Raw genomic sequence first — 20,059 nt, forward strand, 5'->3', positions numbered from 1 at the left:
TATTCTCTCTCTCTGCCTCGTCTAGGGTTTTTGAGGCGCACTTCGTCTCTATCCCCACCTTGAAGCTCCTGCCATGGCGACGTCGCCAACCTCCTCCGCCGTCAACCTCGGCGGAAAGGGCTCCTCTCTCACCCCCGCCGCCGTGTACGCTGTCGCCGGTGGCCTATCTATCGTACGGATCGACTCCTCCGCCCTCGAGAAGCTCGCTCAGTCCAAGAGCTCCTCCCCTCCTCCGCCACTCTCCGATGCTATCCAAAATCCTAAATTCTTAACCCCAGAGGAGTCCCGAGCCACCCTTGGTGTCCTCCTCAACAAGCTCCTCGTCGCCGACGCCTCCGTGCGTCCCCCACTACCCACCCTGATCGAGGAGGTCCTGTCCCTCCCGTCGGGTCACGAAACACTAGATTTCGGATCCCCATTGCAGTTCCTCGAGTCCATATGCCGGTTGAATGGGAGAAAGGTGGAGGAGATTAACGTTTCCGGAGATGAAATCGGGGTTTTCGAAGCCTCCGCCGCTGCTCCGACCGCGATCTGCGCGATCTTGGACTGCTGCTCCTCGGCACTGGTGAGGGTGTCGGACGCAGTGGCGGCGCTCTCCTGCGAGGCCTCTAGGGCTGACGTGGGGGCCTTTGATTTGCCGGTCTCGGGAGACGGCTTCTCGATCAAGGACGAGACGGATGTAGCCGGAGACATGAAGGTGATGCTCTTTGGTTCGAAGCTCGTAGGGCAGAATTATGCCGACTCCTTCGCGGAGATCCCCACCGTCCATGGGAGCTTCAGGGAGGCTGTGAGAACACTCCATGGGAGGATCCGTGTCGAGCTGAACTCTTCCATTAAGGTCAGGAAGAAGAGTACAGGTCTCAGTAGTCAAGGAAAGGAGAAAGCTTTGGTGGCCTCTGCGCTCCCTCTGGCTATGGCAATTCGGTCCATGAGTGAGATTAGTCTGGGGCGAGCCAAATTGATTGTTGAGTCGATCCGAGATGTTGGTATCAAGTCTATGGTTTCTGAATTATTTCGAGATGGGTGTCGGGGCTTTGACAGATTGAAGGACCAATTCGATTCAGTAACGCAAAATGCTGCTGCTGGAGTAGATTATGTATCGATTTTGAGTGGTGTTTATGATCTTCTGGTTAAATTTAGGAACATTCTTGCTTGGGAGGCTGCATTGGCTTTGTTCACAATTGAGATTGATGATTCGATCGAGAAAATCCAGGGGAGTTCTTCGACGAATGCCAAGACAAATGGAGAAACTGCGAAAGGTGACAAGAAGAGCGAGAAGAAAAAGAAGAAGACTTTAGGAAAAGGGACTTCTGCTGTAATGCAACTTCTTAGAAGCCGAGTAATGAATGGAAAGGAGATAACAAGTGAACATGTCACAGCACTTGTTAATTGGGCTCGTGACCTTTCCTTTTGTTTTGATCCGAAGGACAAAGGGCTTGATACATTGATAGAAAAAGTGAAAGAAATTGTTGAGAGCAATGAAGTCAGGAGACTTCCTAAAATTCCCAAGGTGAGAAACATGTACTAAATTAATGTGTGCCTACAGTCCTTAAGTGCTTATAATTTCTCAAAATCACTTATAGTTTGACATGTTTGGTCAACTTCTCTTTTAGGGTACCCGTGATTTTGGGAAAGAACAAATGGCCATAAGAGAACGTGCATTTTCTATTATTACCAGTGTTTTCAAGATGCACGGAGCAGTGGGCCTTGATACTCCTGTATTCGAGCTGAGAGAGACTCTCATGGGGAAATATGGGGAAGATTCGAAGTTGATATATGACCTTGCTGATCAGGTAAAGTTTTGAAGAAAGCTAACAACATTTTGGTATTTTTTGTTGAATTGCTTTTGGTGTAACTCTTCTTTTACTGTGAAAAAGAGTCATTTACTGCATCAGGCTCCGACCAATGTATATTTGGGCAATCGTCGTCGCATGTGTATTTGTAGCATTTATACTTGTAATGCCGCTCTACTTGACTTTATGGCTTAAGGTCATCAAAGAGTTATTCCTAATTTGGTATTTGCAATTTTTTTTCCCATTCTGAATATCAAATATGCTATTAATTTGTTCATCCTTATGAATCAGTATTAACTGCCTCCTAAAGCGGCTTGTATATTTTGTTTTGGCAGGGTGGTGAACTTTGTTCTTTGAGATATGATCTAACTGTTCCTTTTGCCCGATACGTGGCCATGAATAACATTAGCGCATTGAAAAGGTACCAAATAGCAAAAGTGTATAGGAGGGATAATCCATCAAAGGGAAGGTATCGTGAATTCTATCAATGTGACTTTGATATAGCTGGCCAGTATGAGCCAATGGAACCTGACTTTGAGGTCATTAAAGTATTAACAGAATTGTTGGATCAACTTGACATTGGCACCTATGAGGTACTTTTGGTTGTTTGTTTACTTGATTTTCTTTTTAGTTTAATATTGGGTATATACTATTAAACTCTTCTTGTCTGAGAAGAGGGTGGTGTTAATGATGTGTAGAACTACGATTCACCGCATAATTGAATATTGTATAGGTAAAATGTATAGGTAAAATATGTGCATTGTCCCTGTGCTGTTGTGATATTGATCTACTCCCTGAACTTTTCACCTAAAAACAATTTAGTCTTTAAACTTTCTTGTATACTGCAATTCATCCCTGGCCGTTGAAAATATCAGAAACCACATGATTATCTTTTCCTGAAAATTGACCTTCTAATCTTGCTTCAAGTGCACTGAAACATGATCTTCATTTGACTGAAGGGGAAAATTGTTATTACAGGTTTTCTTTTATTATTATTATTATTATTATTATTTTTTTCTACAATCAGGGATGCAATTGCCATATATTAGAAACTTCAGGCATTAAAGTGTTCAAGTGCGAAGTTCTGGGACTAAGTTGCAGTAGCAGGATAGTATAAGGATACATTTTGATGTTAGGTGATTTGCTGAGCCTTGAATGTCTAAAATATTGCACTTGGACTATTTTTTATCATTTACAGATAAAGCTAAATCATCGGAAGCTATTGGATGGAATGTTGGAGATTTGTGGTGTGCCTCCTGAAAAGTTTAGGACTGTTTGCTCGAGTATAGATAAGTTAGACAAGCAAACATTTGAGCAGATAAAGAAGGAACTGGTAAGAAATTGCTTCAACTGTACAATTAGTAATAGAGAAAAGAAAAAAAGAAATAGATATTGCATTCTATGTAGCTACTAAATTAACTTGATATATTCTCTTTGTTGATTATATCTTCACTAGGTGGAAGAGAAAGGGTTAGCTATTGAAACAACAGAGAAAATTGGCACATTTGTGGAAAAAAGAGGGCCACCGCTTGAAATCCTTTCTGAATTGACGAAAGAGGGTGGTCAGTTTATGGAGAACAGTGGCTCTGTTGTTGCGTTGAATGAGCTAGATATATTGTTTAAAGCGCTTGAAAAGTCAAAATGTCTAGACAAAGTGGTCTTTGACTTGAGTCTGGCTAGAGGCCTTGATTACTATACTGGAGTAATATACGAGGCAGTCTTCAAGGGTGCTACACAGGTGAGGCATACTGTTTCTAATTGCATATACAGAGACATGAATATCTTTTTGTGCTTCATGATTGTTGCAGCATATAGTACCAAGGCAACTGTCCATAGTGTTGAACCACCTAGATTCATATTATGTTTCTATAGAGTAAAACTGAAAAGTTTTTCTATTGTTCATAAGTGCCTTTAAAATCTTTGGATTATGGCTGCCTTAACAATCTACCTTTTTTGGTGTTCTTCTAGGTATCTGTATTCTTTTTTTTTGCATGAACGCACACATAGATCCATAAATGTTTATGTCATGATGATATATAATCTTGCTATGCTATCTAAATCCAGTGTGACTGTATTGGACTTTATGTTGAACAACTGAAATGTTTGTACTATGACGATTTTGAGGTGGAGCTCTTGGTATTTACATATTTTGTTACTTTACTGATTTTTTATAGAGTACTCACCTTTGCCACAATGAGTTATTTCTTGCATAAATCATAAGCTTCATTTACAGATAACCAAACCCATAATTTCAAATTCTCTCCTTTCATTTTGAGTACTTCAAGGCATGAGATTTACTCCTTTCTTACTTATTTTCATTCCTTAGGTTGGTTCCATTGCAGCAGGGGGCCGCTATGATAACCTGGTAGGAATGTTCAGCGGAAAACAGCTCCCTGCAGTTGGTGTCAGCCTTGGAATTGAAAGGGTCTTTACAATTATGGAACAGCTGGAAAAGGACAGGAACCAGGTATTGTTCACCGTCTTTCCAATTGGCACTTGTCCACTTTCTCAAATGCAGTAAAATCCTTCTGCTTGTCACTCTTAAGTTCATTTCCATTTTTAAAATGGGTTGGTTATTTCCACTCTTCTATGCCATTCCCTGGAAAGCTGTGCCTTCATAGATTATACTTCATTTCTCAAAAAACAAGTCTGCAGGAAGATACGATTGTTTGATCCCATGTTTCAACACGCTGTAATTTCTTCCTCTTTTTCTATTCAAGTCCTACCTTTACTACCAAAAATATATGTCATGGTTTCTCTCTACAAATACAATCAGAGTTAAGCGCCAAAAGTAAGAAGGTTTCATCATGCTCTCCTATATTTAGGTGGCTTATATCATATCGGAAACGATGTGGTTTTTCAACATGTGCTATCTTTTTCATTGTGCATTAGAATACTTTGGAAATTGATGAATTAGTTCTGTTAACCATATCATAGGTTATTCGTGCAACTGAGACACAAGTTCTGGTGGCTATTCTTGGAAAAGACCTTACTCTGGCTGCCGAGCTCGTGAGTGAGTTGTGGAATGCCAAAATAAATGCCGAATTCAAACTCACCAAGAGGGTGATGAACCACATTACCTATGCCAAGCAGTCCGGCATTCCTTGGATGGTGCTGGTTGGTGAATCCGAACTGGAAAAAGGCATCGTCAAGTTGAAGAACATCAAAGCAAACCAAGAAGAGGAGGTCCCCAGGAAAACCTTTGTTGAGGAGCTTCAAAGAAGGATTAACAGTGCTTGATAAAGCTACTAGACAACAATATAAGGGGGGACAAGTGCATGTGTACATAGCATTTTTTTCGACCGAGTGGCCTCAACCATTTTGATCATTTGGCAATTTAATTCAAACAGCCAAAATATAGAACAGCAGAAAAAAAAAGGGAAAGTTATTCAAGTCTTGCGTGATTGGATCAAATGATAGAGAATTGTGACATATTACCTTTTCATGCTGGGGTAAATGGTGCAGGGCTTCTCGAGGTAAAGCTGCTTGTTGCATTCTGAGCTTAGAAAGCCCATTTTATTTCTCAATCTCTTAACATATGTGGTTTTGGCTTTACTTTTTATTTGTTCTTCATCTTTCTTTCATCTATCGGTCATAACTTATTTACTGGATATTGCATGTCTCGCTTCGGGTGAAATATATGTAAAACTTTTTTGTTAGCATATAATGATATAACCAGAGTTTCTTATTGTTGGGTAACCCGAAATGTAATACAGTTATTGCCATGTGAGTTAAACAGATGGCTTCTTTACTTGATTCTCACTTGTTTGTCAGATTTCATTTGCTACAGCAAATAGTTATGTGCTGCTAAGTATTATTTCTGTTTCCTGATTAGATATGTTATTGATTGGTATTTCGAGAGTAGTGAAGAAAAGAGGAGGCAAGATGCCATTACTAAAGAGAATTTCTAGATAAGGTATTCTTGTGAAAGCAGAGATCTACGGTGGCTGATATTGCGTAAAGCATTTCAATTAAGATGCGGTTTTTGTTCCAAATTGACACTCGCATGTGCACTGCAGCTGAGCTCAAAATTGTGCATAATTTAAGAACAAACATGCCCCCCCTCCGTTCAAGACCGTTCTGCTCGAGCTCGAGTTTGGTAAAGGAATAAGCCGTGACTCAGAGATCATAGAATTGGGCTGCAAACACAAGTTCATCATGAAAGCAGGAACATCGTTCTACTCCCTTAAATGGCCAGAATTTCCACGGAAAAGATGCTATCAAACAATACTTTGCTGAGAATGAAGCTGCCAGAGAAGAACTACGGGTGAAGTTAAGAGAAAAAATGATGCAAAATGAGTCGCAAAGAATAAAGGATCAGGAGAACTATATGATTGACGGAAATTTGGGAGCCGTTGTTTCAACGAATGATGAGGAAAACATCACCGAGGTGGAGGCGTGAAGCAGCAGAGCATCGAATTCAGATATGCTACATTAAATCCATATAGCATATATTTGGGATGGTGAGCTCCGGCATTAATATAAAATAAATCTTGCATCTCATCACGTATAGCGCGAAATTTTGGCTGGAGATTAATTGGCTGAAATTGAGCACAGGAGAAAACAAGGTTGAGATAAATCTTCCATCATATTGGAGTGTTTTTGTGGCTTATATTTGACTATACTCAAGATTGTGGTGAGGGGTGGTGTCATTGATAGTTTGTTTCACACCATCAAGACAACAGATCAAATCAGGGTTATGTGAGAGGCTTGTTAGATTGAGATAGTAACCGGAGACCGCCGGGCAAGTTACACTTAAATGAGTTTTTTTACACTTTTTTGTAGTGCTAGGTACTTGTAAAATAAATTGTAATCCATATGCGATGGCTCCTGTTTATCTTGTAACAGCTGCCTTGTTTGTGCATACAGCCTTTCATTTGAAATTTTTTGTTTTTCTAGATGTTTATAGACCTCCTATTATGTTGGAGCTTGTGATCTCCAGGATGAAGTTACAGAAGCGATACTGTTGGCAAAATAATTGATAACTTTTGGATTAAAAGATTTAAAGATATTAGTAATCTTACTTGTATTGAGTAATTCCATATGTTGTAACCAACAAAAGTTTCTACCCAAACTGAAATTGAAATCTCTTTAACAAGCCATGAATTTCGGAGAAAATGACAAGTGCTCAAAAGCACCCAAAACGAATGAAGGCCAAAGAAGTTCTTAGCACTGCAAATGACAAATTGTACAAATTTCAAATAGTTCCTGCATTCTTAAAGAACAGAAACCAACAAAAAGATGCATATGGTCTCTGCGAAGTACAGCTGCTAAATTCTGGACCGTAAATGTACTAACCACCAACATCAATAGAATAATTTGGTCGCCACTAATTCCCGAGAAAGAAAAATCTTCACACAAACAAAAAACATCAATACGACCGTACCCCACCAGACAAGTTAAACCTAGAACAGCCTGAGTGTGTCCTTTGATATTACGGTAGCTAATACAAGAAAGTGTAGAACAGTCTCCTCCTTTGAACAAAACTGATCTTTTTAATCACACGCTTTTATTCTGCATGACACTATCACGTATCTGAAACCATGCGAGCCCCGGCTGAGCGCACTGCTTCGATTCTGGGATTGAAACAATGGGTCCCAGAAACAAGCGCCATAAATCGAGAATAATAGTAACAAGCATAGCAGCACCTAGGGCATCGACGGCTACTCTTGGTAAGTCCCATGGTTCGCCAACCTTTTCATCTATCCTGGATTTTGTTAAAGAAACAGAAATAGTTAGAGAAAAGTGCAAATTGGAAGAAAGTAAGCTTACTTTGAGAATTGCACCATACGATAAAAGACACAGATAGCATAGCACTTACTGAAAGAAAAAAGTAATAAAGTGATCTAAATCTATCGAAAATAATTTTTTGCAACAGCTTTTCCATAGACAAACCATTATTGAGTTATATCATTAAGTATAATACAAAATAATGCTTGTCTTCAAGAATACCAAATTCTGCTGTAATATTCAAAAGTTTGTTGAATTAGCCCCAAGAAAATTTCCGAAAACCTCTTCAGATGTACTCTTTAAATTATTTCCACACATTAACTGAACAGGCTAGAAAAATGGCCACACGAAGGAAAATAATTATATCACTTCATAAGAGTCTTTCAAAAACTAATTTTGCAGCATATTTATGATACATAGAGACAATAAGAGACAGCACAATGAACTTAATAGCACATGGACTGGGATACAGCCATCAGAAATCTGCATAAAGTTAAGAAATTTCATGATCAAATAGTAAACTTCAGGTGAGAGTTTTACCTTAGAAACATTGGAAAACTTACGATGAAGTATATTGCATAAAACAATGATCCTACTTTGTACATTGATGCCCGATCAATAAACTCGTAATATGGGAACTGCAACAATACGCGATATTTATAATAAAATCTCCAAAATCATGTGAAAGAAGCTGTTATGTATTTGGAAAGAGATCAAGTATTAGCACAGAGTAATAGTACACGAGCAATATACGAACTCAACTATTTAACTAAACCTAAAAGGGATAGGGCTTGATCTATTCATGATTTCAACAGTTAATAGAAACAAAACTGTAGAGACAAATTGAGAAAAAATTTTACATGAACATCATATGATTTACCCTGAAAATTCACCTGCTCAAGTTTGACTATGTCTAAACCAAGGACTAAACTGCCGTGGCACGGAATCGTGCCGGAAACTTGCCGGCACGGTGCGTGCCGAGTCGTGCCGATACGTGCTAGTCAAAAAAATTCTTGTGTGTCGACACATAATAACATGAAATATTTATTTTTTTTAGCAACAAAATATTCTAACTATTTATTATGTTTTTTTTATCACATCTTTTGTACTTTATTGAGAAAATTACTTACTAATTTAAAGAATAGAGAGTTTTGAATTGTGCCATCGGCACGGGGTCTGTATCGTGCCAATATCTTGTTGGCACGGTACGGCACGGTGGATACGGCCCGTGCCTAAAACCTTGGTCTAAACCAAATTGTTAGGAATTGGGTGAAAAGTGGATTGAAATGAGAGAACCAAAAAAGAAAAAAAAAAAAGGAGTCTAGTTTAGAAAGGGTAAACGAAGCCTCAAGAACGAGGGAATAGTCGAACAAAATCTCTCTTAACCACAATGATGAAAGCTATGTAGTGTTGGTTGCATCGGCATTTGCTTTTGCTTGGTGCCAGCCTCAGGAAACATTAGTCGTACATTAAGAATTACTCTTGAATGTATGACACTTCCTCCAGTGGAGTTTTTATTGTGAGATCTGTAGAAATATTTCAGCCCAAGTTATGTACGCTATGTCCAAAAAAATCTGCACGACCTGATCGTTCCAACAATTTGTCACAAATGTAGATAAACTTTGCATATAACTATGAACAAGCAATAAAATTAAATTGGAAACTCTTGAATAAATGGTATAACTTGCAACATACATTTGCAATAGCTAGAGTCTCCAAGTATGCAATGAAATATGAAAGGGCCAAAATCCAAGCTGCTTCAGTGAAAAATTGAATAGACTGTGGTAAGCCAGCAATGGAATGGCACAATCTACGTAGTGTCATATTTGATGCGACATGGTAAAATAGGAAGCAAGCATGAGTCAGAAGGAATGTAGTATGGGGAACCTGTCTTGCCAAAAGAACACAAATGAGCAAGATACTTAAGGCCAGTTAAAAGGAAATAGAAATAATATGAATAGCTTAATTCAAGAAATTAATACTATATCTGCAAGATTAGCGAAATCAATATGCATTAAAAAAAAAAAAAGAAAGATAATGTCGTAGTCACCAGTATCTCAATAAATGATATGATTAGACTAGCCAGCAAACTTTGAACACTGATATTGCATGCAAATTATATACATCTAACTGTTCTAAGTAAGAAGATGGTATATTCAGTAAGGACCACAAAATATCACCATAATTTAGTAAATCTGGTTAATCATAGATAGGCAATATTTGACCTTTGTTTTGATATAAACATCCTCAACGTGATAATAATACATGAACAACTATATTAAGAATAGATGCATATAAGCCAAGGTCCAACTCCAGAACTGTGCAACAAACTCATAACCACACAAATGTTTACCATCTATGTATCCACACTGGTCTGCTCCAAAGTGTCAGAGGACATACATAGATGTATAAATAAAGCTACAGAAAGAAAAAAAAAGAGAATATAAAATAAAACTTTTGGTGCTTACATTATTCATCCTCCATGATGGAAAAGTATATGACGCTCCAAGTACAGTGAAAAAATAATGAGTCCAAAAGTAGTTTCCCACATAACTGAAAATTATAATCCAGAGATTTGCCTGCAGAAAGTAAGCGACAAACAATCATGCATGGAACAGAAGAAGTTATTTGCTAACAGTTAAGTTAAGAAATTTTTTCTGTAAAAAAAATACAAAAGCTATCTATTATTAAGATTCCTCCAATCCCTGTTTCTCACGTATTTGAACAAATATACCTATTAGATCAAAAACTCCAGAATGGCAATTTAAATTTATTTTGTTGCTTCTACGCTTAGAGCATCTTCTTTGCCTCCTCTTCTCCTCATCCCCAAATTCAAGTCTAACCCAAAACCATAGAGCTGAAATCATTTGCCAGTACTGACCATTGCTGTTTCAACATATTGATGGTCAGGCAACAGCAGATTAAGGGGAGCAAGGAGGGCAAATGAAATTCCGGAAACTTTGTAAACTTCTCTTACATAGAAGAGGAAAGAAGTGGTTATTATCTATGGGTATGGTTTTCAACATCAATTATGGCTATAAACCAGTGAGCATACAATACATCATACATGCTTATTGATCTAGGAAAGACAGCAGACAAAAAAAAAGGAAAAGGTATATCAGGATAAAGTTTACCTTCACCCAGTAGCGATCCTTCAAACTTTTGCCACTATCAGCCTGCAATAAAGACAAACAACCACAATTCAGCACAACATTTACCTAAGAAGGCCTTCCACATATGAATGTGGGGGTTCACCATTAAAGCATTCAGAATTCTAAGCTAACACTAGAAATTTTTAGGGGTCCTAACAATTTTTCAGCCCACTGAGCTCTGCTTGCTGATTTGACTAACAAGAACTGTTTACTTGTAGTTAATGAAAATCTTCTGATCCCTAAGTGGAGAGCAAAAACAAAGCAACTCCAGCCTTCTCTGTGGCCGATAGCATAGGTCGAGTAGTGCTTAGACATTACCTTTCCCACAAGAAACAGTGGTATCAGTATAGCTGGAACAGCTGACACCAATCCCAGAATAAAGTATTCCAACTCGGTGAATCTCTGCAATTAGGATAAATCTTAATTTTATTCATCTCCAATTTAGTAGAAGTATATAGAAGACGACTTAAATTTGCGATCCAAAAGCAAGCTAAAGACACTTATACATAGTTATTGATACATCTGGATGAGATTTTGTTAGTACACTGAAAACAAGCATAAATCCAAGAAATCATAATTGATTCCTGCTCGGAATCTACAGCTTATTATCAATATCGAATTGGACAACGACATTGGACACCTAAAAGGAACAGTTTTTTCCTTCATATACCAAAATTAGCCATTTTCCCAGCAACGCAACTAGATTAATCAACTAATAAGAAGCAGATATTATCAAAATCAAATATTAGTAAATGAGATCGATAAAATCGCAACCTCTTTGTGATTCGAACACCAAATAGTACCACTCTTTTCCATCCAAACACCAAATCCACCCATTTTCCCCGCAAAACAACCAAATCAATCAACTAAATGGAACTAAAAAAAATCGGATCGGAGACCTCGTAGAGCTTGTAGGGGACGACGATCCCGAGGCACAGGACGAGCCAAAAGGGGGTGTAGATCAAGAAGAACGCCTCCCCCCACCTCTTGCTCGGATTCGAAGCCAACCACAGGCTCTGCGACGCGCCGCTGCTCCGCCCCACCTTTCCTCGCACTCCGCGAACTGAGCCTACGAAAAAATCGAGGAGAGAGAGCGTCGGAGAAGAACCCTAGGAGGCGATCGCCGATCGCCATTAACGGGCCTCGGCGGGAGCGAAAGAGAGCGAGAGAGCTTCGAACTACGAGGACACGTGGCGTGTTTTTACCTGCCATTGTGCTATCGGGATCTCCGACCACCCCGCGAAGCGGATCTTGGCGCGATCCTTACCCGCGTCTCCGCCGCCCGGAACCGCCGCCGACGCCGCCGCCCCCTGCAGTTGCCACTCGTCAAAAATGATCGAGGTATTCGCCACCGCCACAGTTGCTGCATCTACGGGTGAAATGTAGAACAGTCCCTGTACGTTCCCTATATTTGAAATTGGTTCCCGTTGATCTCATTTAAATAATTTTCTCTCCCAGTAAAGTAATAACTAAAACAGATGATAAGTAACTACATTGTCGTAACTTATTATTTGTTTAATTCAATCAGGATTAAATTTCTTTTAATATTCAAGGAGGAAAGTGTGTAAATTATTATCATTATAAGGATTAAATTGTCATATATCGAGATTGTACAGGGACTATGCCACATGTTTTCACTGCCAGGGTTCTTCTCACTCTCGTTGACTAGCTGTGGAGACAATGTTCCGGTGTGATGCCACTTCCCCCGAAAGGATAATATTGTCCAATAGAAGAACGACACGTCTTATCTTACACTGGACGCGTAGTTCGCGAAATTAAAGCCACTATACCTACTGCTGTATGCTGTTACCGCATGCTAGAGAATTCCTTGTCTACCACGTCATCCCTGGACCGTTCAGTGTGTGTATGTATATATGTGTGTGTATATATATATATATATATATATATATATATATATATATCTGTGTGTGTGTGTGTGTGTTGAGCCCTGCTTATTTGGTCGGGTTCGGGCACGCCAACAAACTACCGAACGGATAGAGTCTCCTATGTACGTTCTAGGCGTTGCAACCTGAACAATGTATGAGGTTCCAACCAGAAACACATTTCAAGTATAGATTGCATAAGAAAGTATCAAAAACATAAACAACTAAGTTATTACAACATTCATCTTTAAACGCATTTTACAACTCCATTACATTTTGCAACCTCCAAATACAATCTGAGTTACTATAATTTATTACATGTTCGATACATCTTGTTCTTTAATAAAAACCCCTAAGTTAAGCTGACTCAGGGTGCTGCTACCTCGGTCTCTGGGGTAGGGCGCTATCTACGGAGGTACGCCATTTCCTCGCGCCGCCGCGCCGCTCACGTGTGAACCTGTAAAACCCCAAAGCAACGTGGGGTGAGAACTAACTCCATAGTTCCCAATGGGTATGGCCACCCAAGGGAAAAGCTTGACCAATAGGTCTAATGATGCACTGCAACAGGTTAGTCTAATAAATATACAACAGATATATATTCAGGTATTGAAAAATATGTTGTGCCTCACAATATGCAATATGAAAATCATGCAACTAACCAAGTAGATTAACTAACTCTACTCTTTATTCTTAGTCATTCTTTACTCTTGACTATTCTTTACTCTTAGCTATTCTTTTCTCTTAACTATTCTTTTCTCTTAGCTATTCTTTATTTTTTATTTTTTGCTCTTTATTCTTTATTCGTAGTTGTAACTTACTCATTGGCCACTCTTTTCTAAGGTTACTCTTACCTTAGTCCTCTATGCCACCCGACTTGGTCTTGAGTCAATCAACTGCGGATAATCCGCGCTCTGTCCGGCTCAAGGTGAAGGAACTCTCACAAGGAACTCAGCCTTCCACAGCCCACCGCACCTCCTGTCCTAGCTGTCTGGCGGCGAACGCATCGCACCTCACCTAACAACGGCTTAGGTCATGATTTAGCAACCCGGCGGCGAAATCGTCGCACACGCCTCGTCGATGGTTCAGTCAACAGGCGGTATGATCCACAAACCGGCTTAACCATCCGACGGCGAAATCGTCGCACACGCTATGTCAATGGTTTAGCCCCGGGCGGCGAAATCGTCGCACACACCCAACATCACTCTCAGTGTTCCAAGTTTTGGGATTTCGGAATCTATTTCCACATAGCTCAAGGGTTGGTCTTAAACCTTATAGTGTCGACCTATCTAGGTCCATGGTCCTTTCCATCTTAGGTTCAATCGACTCTAGGTTCAATATCTTTATCACACAATTTAGGTTTACTTGACTCTAGGTTCAACTCTCAACCTATGTTCTTTAACACTAGGTTTCATGCTACTTATCATCTCAACCTATGTTTACTAACACTAGGTTCAATGTCATTCATGTCCAACCTATGTTCATTAACACTAGGTTCAATGTCATCTATGTCCGACCTATATTTACTAACACTAGGTTCGATGCCACTCGATCTAATATACATATGTCCACATGCACATTTCAATTAACATAATCCTCTATATGTTAACTTGCATCCATCTAGCATTAGCATTATGTCATTATGCATTACCACTAGCATGTTCTCTACTTTATGTTAACATGCAAATGCCATTTACCTTATGCTTTTAACTAGCATCGTTCATATTACATCATCATGCATCCTTTGATAGCTTGCTTAGCATTCACTTCATGCATTCATACATTTTACCACTAGCTATCATTATATGCATCAATATGAAACCATTACTCTTACACATAGAGGCGACCTAGTCGCTTCGGTAAGCACAACCCACCTCAATTCGCACTTCGATTGCTTGTCGTCACTTGCAATCGGCCTCCCGCAGCACCCGTTGCCTGGTTCGGCCCGTACTCACACTGGACCACCAACCGGCCACCAATCCAAAATCCGGAAGTTGTTCGATCAATAACTTGATGCCACGATCCTCCGGATCCGTTCTCGTGATTTTTGGACTCCTATTTCAGGAGTTCCGTCGATCTGTACCAAATTAGAGCCAAATTAGGCTTTTTACCAAGAACCATTACCTAGTCTTTTCGTTTCTTCGAACCGAGCGCACCAACGCGTCGAAAATACCCCAAATTAGATTTCCAAGAGGTCAATTTACCTCGAAAACACCCGGAGACAAAAGCTCTATTTTTGGTGCTCTGACAAAGCCATAATCCCAATCTTTGGTTTTGATCTTTAGAACAAACAAAAGAGAGCTTGTTTAACATCTAAGAACTCATTTAGAACCATTCGAACGATTCCTAGGGCGTTTAGAATAAACTCTAGAAATCTACCATTAGAGCACCTTGAAGAACACATGGTTTTCATGTGTTTCCAAGTCTCTACAAGGTTCTAAAGCTTGCAAGAATATCAAAACTCTAGATCTTAGGGTAGAAATCTAAACCCTAGATGTATTCTTCCAAAACAGCTCACCTTAGCCTAAGTTCTTCCAAGACCACCATGAAGGAGAGCTTCTTGATCTTTCAAAACCCTCAAAATGCCATCTCCAAGCCTTCTTCTCCTTCTCCTTTGCCTTGGTACAAAACTTCTAGAGAGAGAGAGAGGGAGAGAAAATGGGAGAGGAGAGGGCTGCTGTGAAGGAGGAGAGGTTTGGTTGCATATATAGTGTGCAACATTTGCAAATAAGCCTCCCAAAATTTCATAATTGCAGCAGACCTAATTTTGCTGTCGGGTACACTGTGTACCGGTACACTTTGCTTGTGTTACCGGTTACACGATCTCGCAGAGGCAAACCTGAGTGCAATTTCTCGGTTTCGTGGCATTTTGTACCGGTACACTTTGATTTGTACCGGTACACTTTCAGCCAACCTCAACCCGAGAGCAGCTCCTCTCGGTCCGCGTATCTGTACCGGTACAGATACACCCTTGTACTGTACACTTGCTCCAGACTTGATTTTGACTTCGACTCGACTCTATTTCGCGCTGGTTGCTAAAACCTTTCTAACTCCTTCGGAACTCATTTTTAACCCTTCCAATACTGTTGGAATGTTAAACAGGTTTTGTCCAACTATTTCTTTCGCGTACTTTAGTCAATTTGGCTAAGGTCCAAATGTAGCTACCGGGGTTTCGGTATGTTACAATATGTGTGTGTGCATATATGTGCGTGTATATATATGTGAGTGTGTGTATATATGTGTGTGTGTGTATATATATATATACATATATATATAAAGTAGGGCTACTGTGCTATTAGGAGCACAGCAGCCCTTGTGTCCCTAAGTTCTTAACCACCCATCAAATTTGATGGGTGGTTAGGGTGAAAGAAAGAAGAGAAATTAGAGAGAAATTCAAAGAGAAAATTAATTTCTCTTCAATTTCTCTTCTCTCTTTTACCCTAACCACCCATCAAATTTGATGGGTGATTAAGAACTTGCACAAGGGCTGCTGTGCTCCTAAGGCTTGTGGATGCTTTCAAAGAAATGCAAATTGCTGAAGAGGCCTTACCAGCTGAAAATGGTGATTTGGTTCATGAGGTACTCAGGGTTGTTTTATGTATTCTTTGTTGAAGTTTAATGCTAGAGCTATTTTGATCCTCTTTGCACAATGCACAACTTTTCTTGGAAGGTGCTACAAATACGTAATAAATCATATGTTTGCAGGTGATGAAAGAGAAAGGCGATGAGGAATATCAGGAAAAAGCCATTGAAGTTGACGCTGATGGTTCCGCAGATGGCATTATCACTGTAAACGGGAATGAGGATGAGGAATGAAGTTTTTGTTTGTTCCTATTACGATTAATAATTCACTGTGAATAAAAAAGTGATGAAGTTTTTGTTTGTTCCTATTATTCCCTGCTTATACAATAGTAGAGAATTTTTTATTTCTTAATTGGGATTAGCATTGTTGATTGAAGTTTATTAATGTTGAAACATTTTAATATTTTTGTTCATTATTGCAAAGTTTTCGTATTGGCGTGTTTATTTGGTATTNGAATAAAAAAGTGATGAAGTTTTTGTTTGTTCCTATTATTCCCTGCTTATACAATAGTAGAGAATTTTTTATTTCTTAATTGGGATTAGCATTGTTGATTGAAGTTTATTAATGTTGAAACATTTTAATATTTTTGTTCATTATTGCAAAGTTTTCGTATTGGCGTGTTTATTTGGTATTTCATAATTTACCGATGTTTTGGAGTGTCGGTGTTTGTTTAAATTAACGACTCTTTTTAGAGTCGGTAATATATTAGAATTTTATAATTTATCGATACTTTGAAGTGTCGGTAATTATTTAATTTAACGACTCTTTTTAGAGTCGGTAATATATTGGTATTTCATAATTTACCGATGCTTTGGAGTGTCGGCAATTGTTTAAATTAACGACTCTTTTTAGAGTCGGCACCTAACATATTACCGACTCTAAAAAGAGTCGGAAAAAAGTTTCCCGACGCTATGTTAAAGCGTCGGTATATATATCCCGACATGTTTATTTAACGACTCTTTGTCCGACGCTTTTACAAGCGTCAGTGTTATTTTTCCTGACGCTTTAAAGCGTCGCTAATTATTATTTAAAGCGTCCTTAAATGTAAGATTTGTTGTAGTGACATGCTACCTATCTCTCAAAAAAAAATAAAATAAACCAAAGCGATTTGCACAATATGCTACATTTGTGAAAATAACTGGAACATTTTTTATTTTACTTTTTTTATCGTGTGTAATGTCAAATTACTTGCAGTTCCAAATGGAGCCCCTTCAAATAGAACTTTATTGACCGAGAGGCTGTTTGCTCAACTTCTTGCCCCACAACCAGCTGAACTCAAAAGACTAATCTTCGTACACTTGTGAATGAGAAATTAGGTGTTCTCGCAAATTTGATGCCCACTACAAACAGCGAGCTTCTCGAGGTCGTGAGTTTGACTTTCAACTTCCAAGCAAACAAGTATATTATAAATTTTTATAGTAGTATGCCTTATTCTTGTTGGATTATGTGAAGTCACGTTTCAAGACAATACAAAAGGAAAAAGTGGAACATTTTGAGGTTTCTCGATGTTAAGTACTGAAACTAATATTTGAGCATTGAAACTCCAAGGAGTACTAATACTTAGGATGAAGTTAATTAGAACCTAAGGCTATGTTTGGTCAGGACGATATCCCAGGATAATAGGGGAAATCCTCTTTTATTCTGCCAAACAGCATTACAAATGTTTAGAACTGATTGTTCCGGATTTAACGGGTTATACGGGAATAGCCTGTTCAGCCTTGTTCTCACGCATCTGTGGAACAAGAGGGAACAATAAAAATTACCCATTTCACTTCCTTAGATGCCCATCTTTCTCTCTCATCGAACAAATTGGGAAATAAATAAAAAAGCTTTCCAGTAGATTTTTTTAAGGTGGTTTTTAATTTTTTAAAAAATTATATTTAAAATTATATAATTATATATAATATTTTAATTATTTGTCATATTATAAAATTAAAACTATATTTTCATATTTAAATTTACAATTACATCTTTATATATTAATTTTATTAGATAAATAGATATGTAAATAAATATATTAATATAAATATTATCTTTATGATAATATATTTATACTTAAATTTATTATACAATATAAATTGTTAATTTGATGTGTTATTTATTTTATTAAGTTTTATCCTTTATATATTAATATTTAATTATTTTATTTTATATTAAGTATTATATATATAAATTATTTTTTCATATATTATATATGTATTTTAATTTGTATTGAAATTTATACTATTATTAATAAAAATTATAAGGATATTGTTAGTATTATACTTTATTCATTACATATATTATGAATAAATTATATAAATTAAATTATTACATAAAATAAATTATTATATATAATAAAATAAATATACTATTTTAAATTAAATTGTTGTATAAAATATTATATTATAAATTACTATATAAAATAATTTTATAAATAATTTAATATAAATTAATTATTTCATTTTTAAATATATATTTAGACATTGTTTTAGACTTTTCATCCAAATGCTACTAAGGATATGCTCTAGAATATCCCCGAACGCATCCAAACACAAATTTACAATTGTTTTATTTTGTACCGGAATATTTTTTATTATGGGGAACAACAAAAGTTGTTCTCCAAAATTTAGTTCTCCAATCAAATGCATCGTAGTGCACTTTGGTTCGGGTATAAGCAAGACCTAGCTATTACAGGGATAGGTACAAGTATGAGGATAAGAAAAATAGCGTTTGGATGAAATTTGGGTTGTTCCCGATGATAAAAAAAATAGCGTTTGGATAGATAATATGGAATAAGAAAAATAGTGGATAGTTATATATAGAAAATAGAGGTATTGATGGGGATAGTTATATCAGCTTATTTCAGATACCCGAGAACTATTAGCGGGTAAATACTTAGCGTTTGGGTTTAAAGGGGGATAAGGGGTTATTTCACCCATTATCCCCAATCCAAACGGGGCATTATTGGCTAAGTTGACAAACGTGCACCGGTAATCATTTGCAAGTACTAGTACATTATATACCAGAGCATTGCAAGTACAATACTCATAATTTTAGCATCGTTACTTTAGTCCATGACAGACTGGTTAAATTGGATTCAACTCCAACTTAACCAAATGCTTGATACTATTGATAGTATAGTAGCCAAACTATATATACTAGTGTTGAACCCGCGCTACGCTGCGGGCAATTTTGACGCTAATATTCTGATGTAAATTTTAAAACAGTTTTGATCATATGTAATTAAGAAAAAGGAGGAAAAGAAGAGAAAAAAAAAATGGAATGACAATGTGTATCTCATACTTTCACAGATTGTAAAAGTGAAAAGCTTCTATTCATCTAAACCTAAATTATCATAATCTCCGAACGAAATTCAGTGGCAACATCAAAACTGTGAAATACAGACAATCTGTAGTAACTCAAGTAGATGGAAAGAAAAAGATGCAAAAAGATGCTTCTTGCAACAAAAAGAGTGATCAAACGTTAAAATGTGTCAAGAATAAACTCAAATAGAAGCCAATTTTAAGTTAACATAAAGTATAATAAAAACATGTTTATTTTCGGGTTAGCTTAGGTATGCGAAATAACCTGGATGCATGCTTAGGTATGTGAACGTTGATGCTTAGGCATGTGAACAACTCTGCAAAGAAAAGCTGCAGCAAATCACCAGCAATTGCAGATAGCCTATCTGTGAATAAAAAAACAGCGGAATATTAGCCTGAAAGACTGGAAGAAAAGTGAAAAATCCATACATATCTCAAAAAATTCGGAGTGCAACGGGAAAACAACAAAGCAATCAAAACATCCATTATATGACGATAAATATAATGTAATATGCATGTGTATACACAAAGCAACGGAGGCTCAGAATGGATTAGAACTCAGCAAAAGTATCTGTAGGCCCCTAGAATTGGTCGGTCTATACATAGGCTGTAGGGA

At 37.7% G+C, this 20,059-nt stretch overlaps 2 protein-coding genes and 1 long non-coding RNA gene across 8 annotated transcripts; 2 read left to right on the forward strand and 1 right to left on the reverse strand.

The window, feature by feature from the left end:
• Window positions 1-6,693, forward strand: LOC109723034 (histidine--tRNA ligase, cytoplasmic-like). Of its 4 annotated transcripts, XR_002219593.1 has the most exons (9): window positions 1-1,510; window positions 1,614-1,793; window positions 2,129-2,386; window positions 2,992-3,126; window positions 3,250-3,531; window positions 4,120-4,260; window positions 4,731-5,269; window positions 5,629-5,709; window positions 5,813-6,693. XR_002219593.1 is itself a non-coding variant. In XM_020251240.1 (7 exons), the coding sequence occupies exons 1-7, from the start codon at window positions 74-76 to the stop codon at window positions 5,031-5,033; spliced, it is 2,736 nt and encodes a 911-aa protein (XP_020106829.1). In that variant the 5' UTR covers window positions 1-73; the 3' UTR covers window positions 5,034-5,555. The 4 variants fall into 4 exon arrangements, 1 of the variants encoding a protein (XP_020106829.1); XR_002219595.1 differs by lacking the exon at window positions 5,629-5,709; XR_002219594.1 differs by lacking the exon at window positions 5,813-6,693 and having other exon boundaries at window positions 5,659-5,806.
• Window positions 6,942-12,075, reverse strand: LOC109723494 (cycloeucalenol cycloisomerase-like). 2 transcript variants are annotated; one of them, XM_020251880.1, is made up of 8 exons: window positions 11,881-12,075; window positions 11,575-11,738; window positions 10,994-11,077; window positions 10,658-10,699; window positions 9,992-10,102; window positions 9,219-9,410; window positions 8,064-8,161; window positions 6,942-7,500 (listed from the first exon to the last, which is right to left on the reverse strand). In XM_020251880.1, exons 1-8 carry the CDS (start codon window positions 11,885-11,887, stop codon window positions 7,293-7,295), a joined length of 906 nt encoding a protein of 301 aa, XP_020107469.1. In that variant the 5' UTR covers window positions 11,888-12,075; the 3' UTR covers window positions 6,942-7,292. The 2 variants fall into 2 exon arrangements, with proteins under 2 accessions (XP_020107469.1, XP_020107467.1); XM_020251878.1 differs by having other exon boundaries at window positions 11,575-11,744.
• Window positions 10,338-16,550, forward strand: LOC109723495. 2 transcript variants are annotated; one of them, XR_002219695.1, is made up of 2 exons: window positions 10,338-10,533; window positions 16,261-16,550. It is a non-coding gene; the product is annotated as an uncharacterized LOC109723495 (long non-coding RNA). The 2 variants fall into 2 exon arrangements; XR_002219696.1 differs by lacking the exon at window positions 10,338-10,533 and adding an exon at window positions 16,055-16,134.

Source organism: Ananas comosus, linkage group 17, assembly GCF_001540865.1.
Source record: "Ananas comosus cultivar F153 linkage group 17, ASM154086v1, whole genome shotgun sequence".
Classification (NCBI taxonomy): domain Eukaryota; kingdom Viridiplantae; phylum Streptophyta; class Magnoliopsida; order Poales; family Bromeliaceae; genus Ananas; species Ananas comosus.

Coding starts and splice junctions, on each gene's coding strand:
- LOC109723034 (XM_020251240.1), top strand. CDS start 74: ATGGCGACGTCGCCAACCTCCTCCGCCGTCAACCTCGGCGGAAAGGGC. Junction 1,511..1,613: donor GACTTCCTAAAATTCCCAAG/GTGAGAAACATG, acceptor CTTCTCTTTTAG/GGTACCCGTGATTTTGGGAA. Junction 3,127..3,249: donor AGCAGATAAAGAAGGAACTG/GTAAGAAATTGC, acceptor TATCTTCACTAG/GTGGAAGAGAAAGGGTTAGC.
- LOC109723494 (XM_020251878.1), bottom strand. Junction 11,078..11,574: donor TCCCCTACAAGCTCTACGAG/GTCTCCGATCCG, acceptor TCCTAATTGCAG/AGATTCACCGAGTTGGAATA. Junction 8,162..9,218: donor AGACTCTAGCTATTGCAAAT/GTATGTTGCAAG, acceptor GTATTGTTGCAG/TTCCCATATTACGAGTTTAT.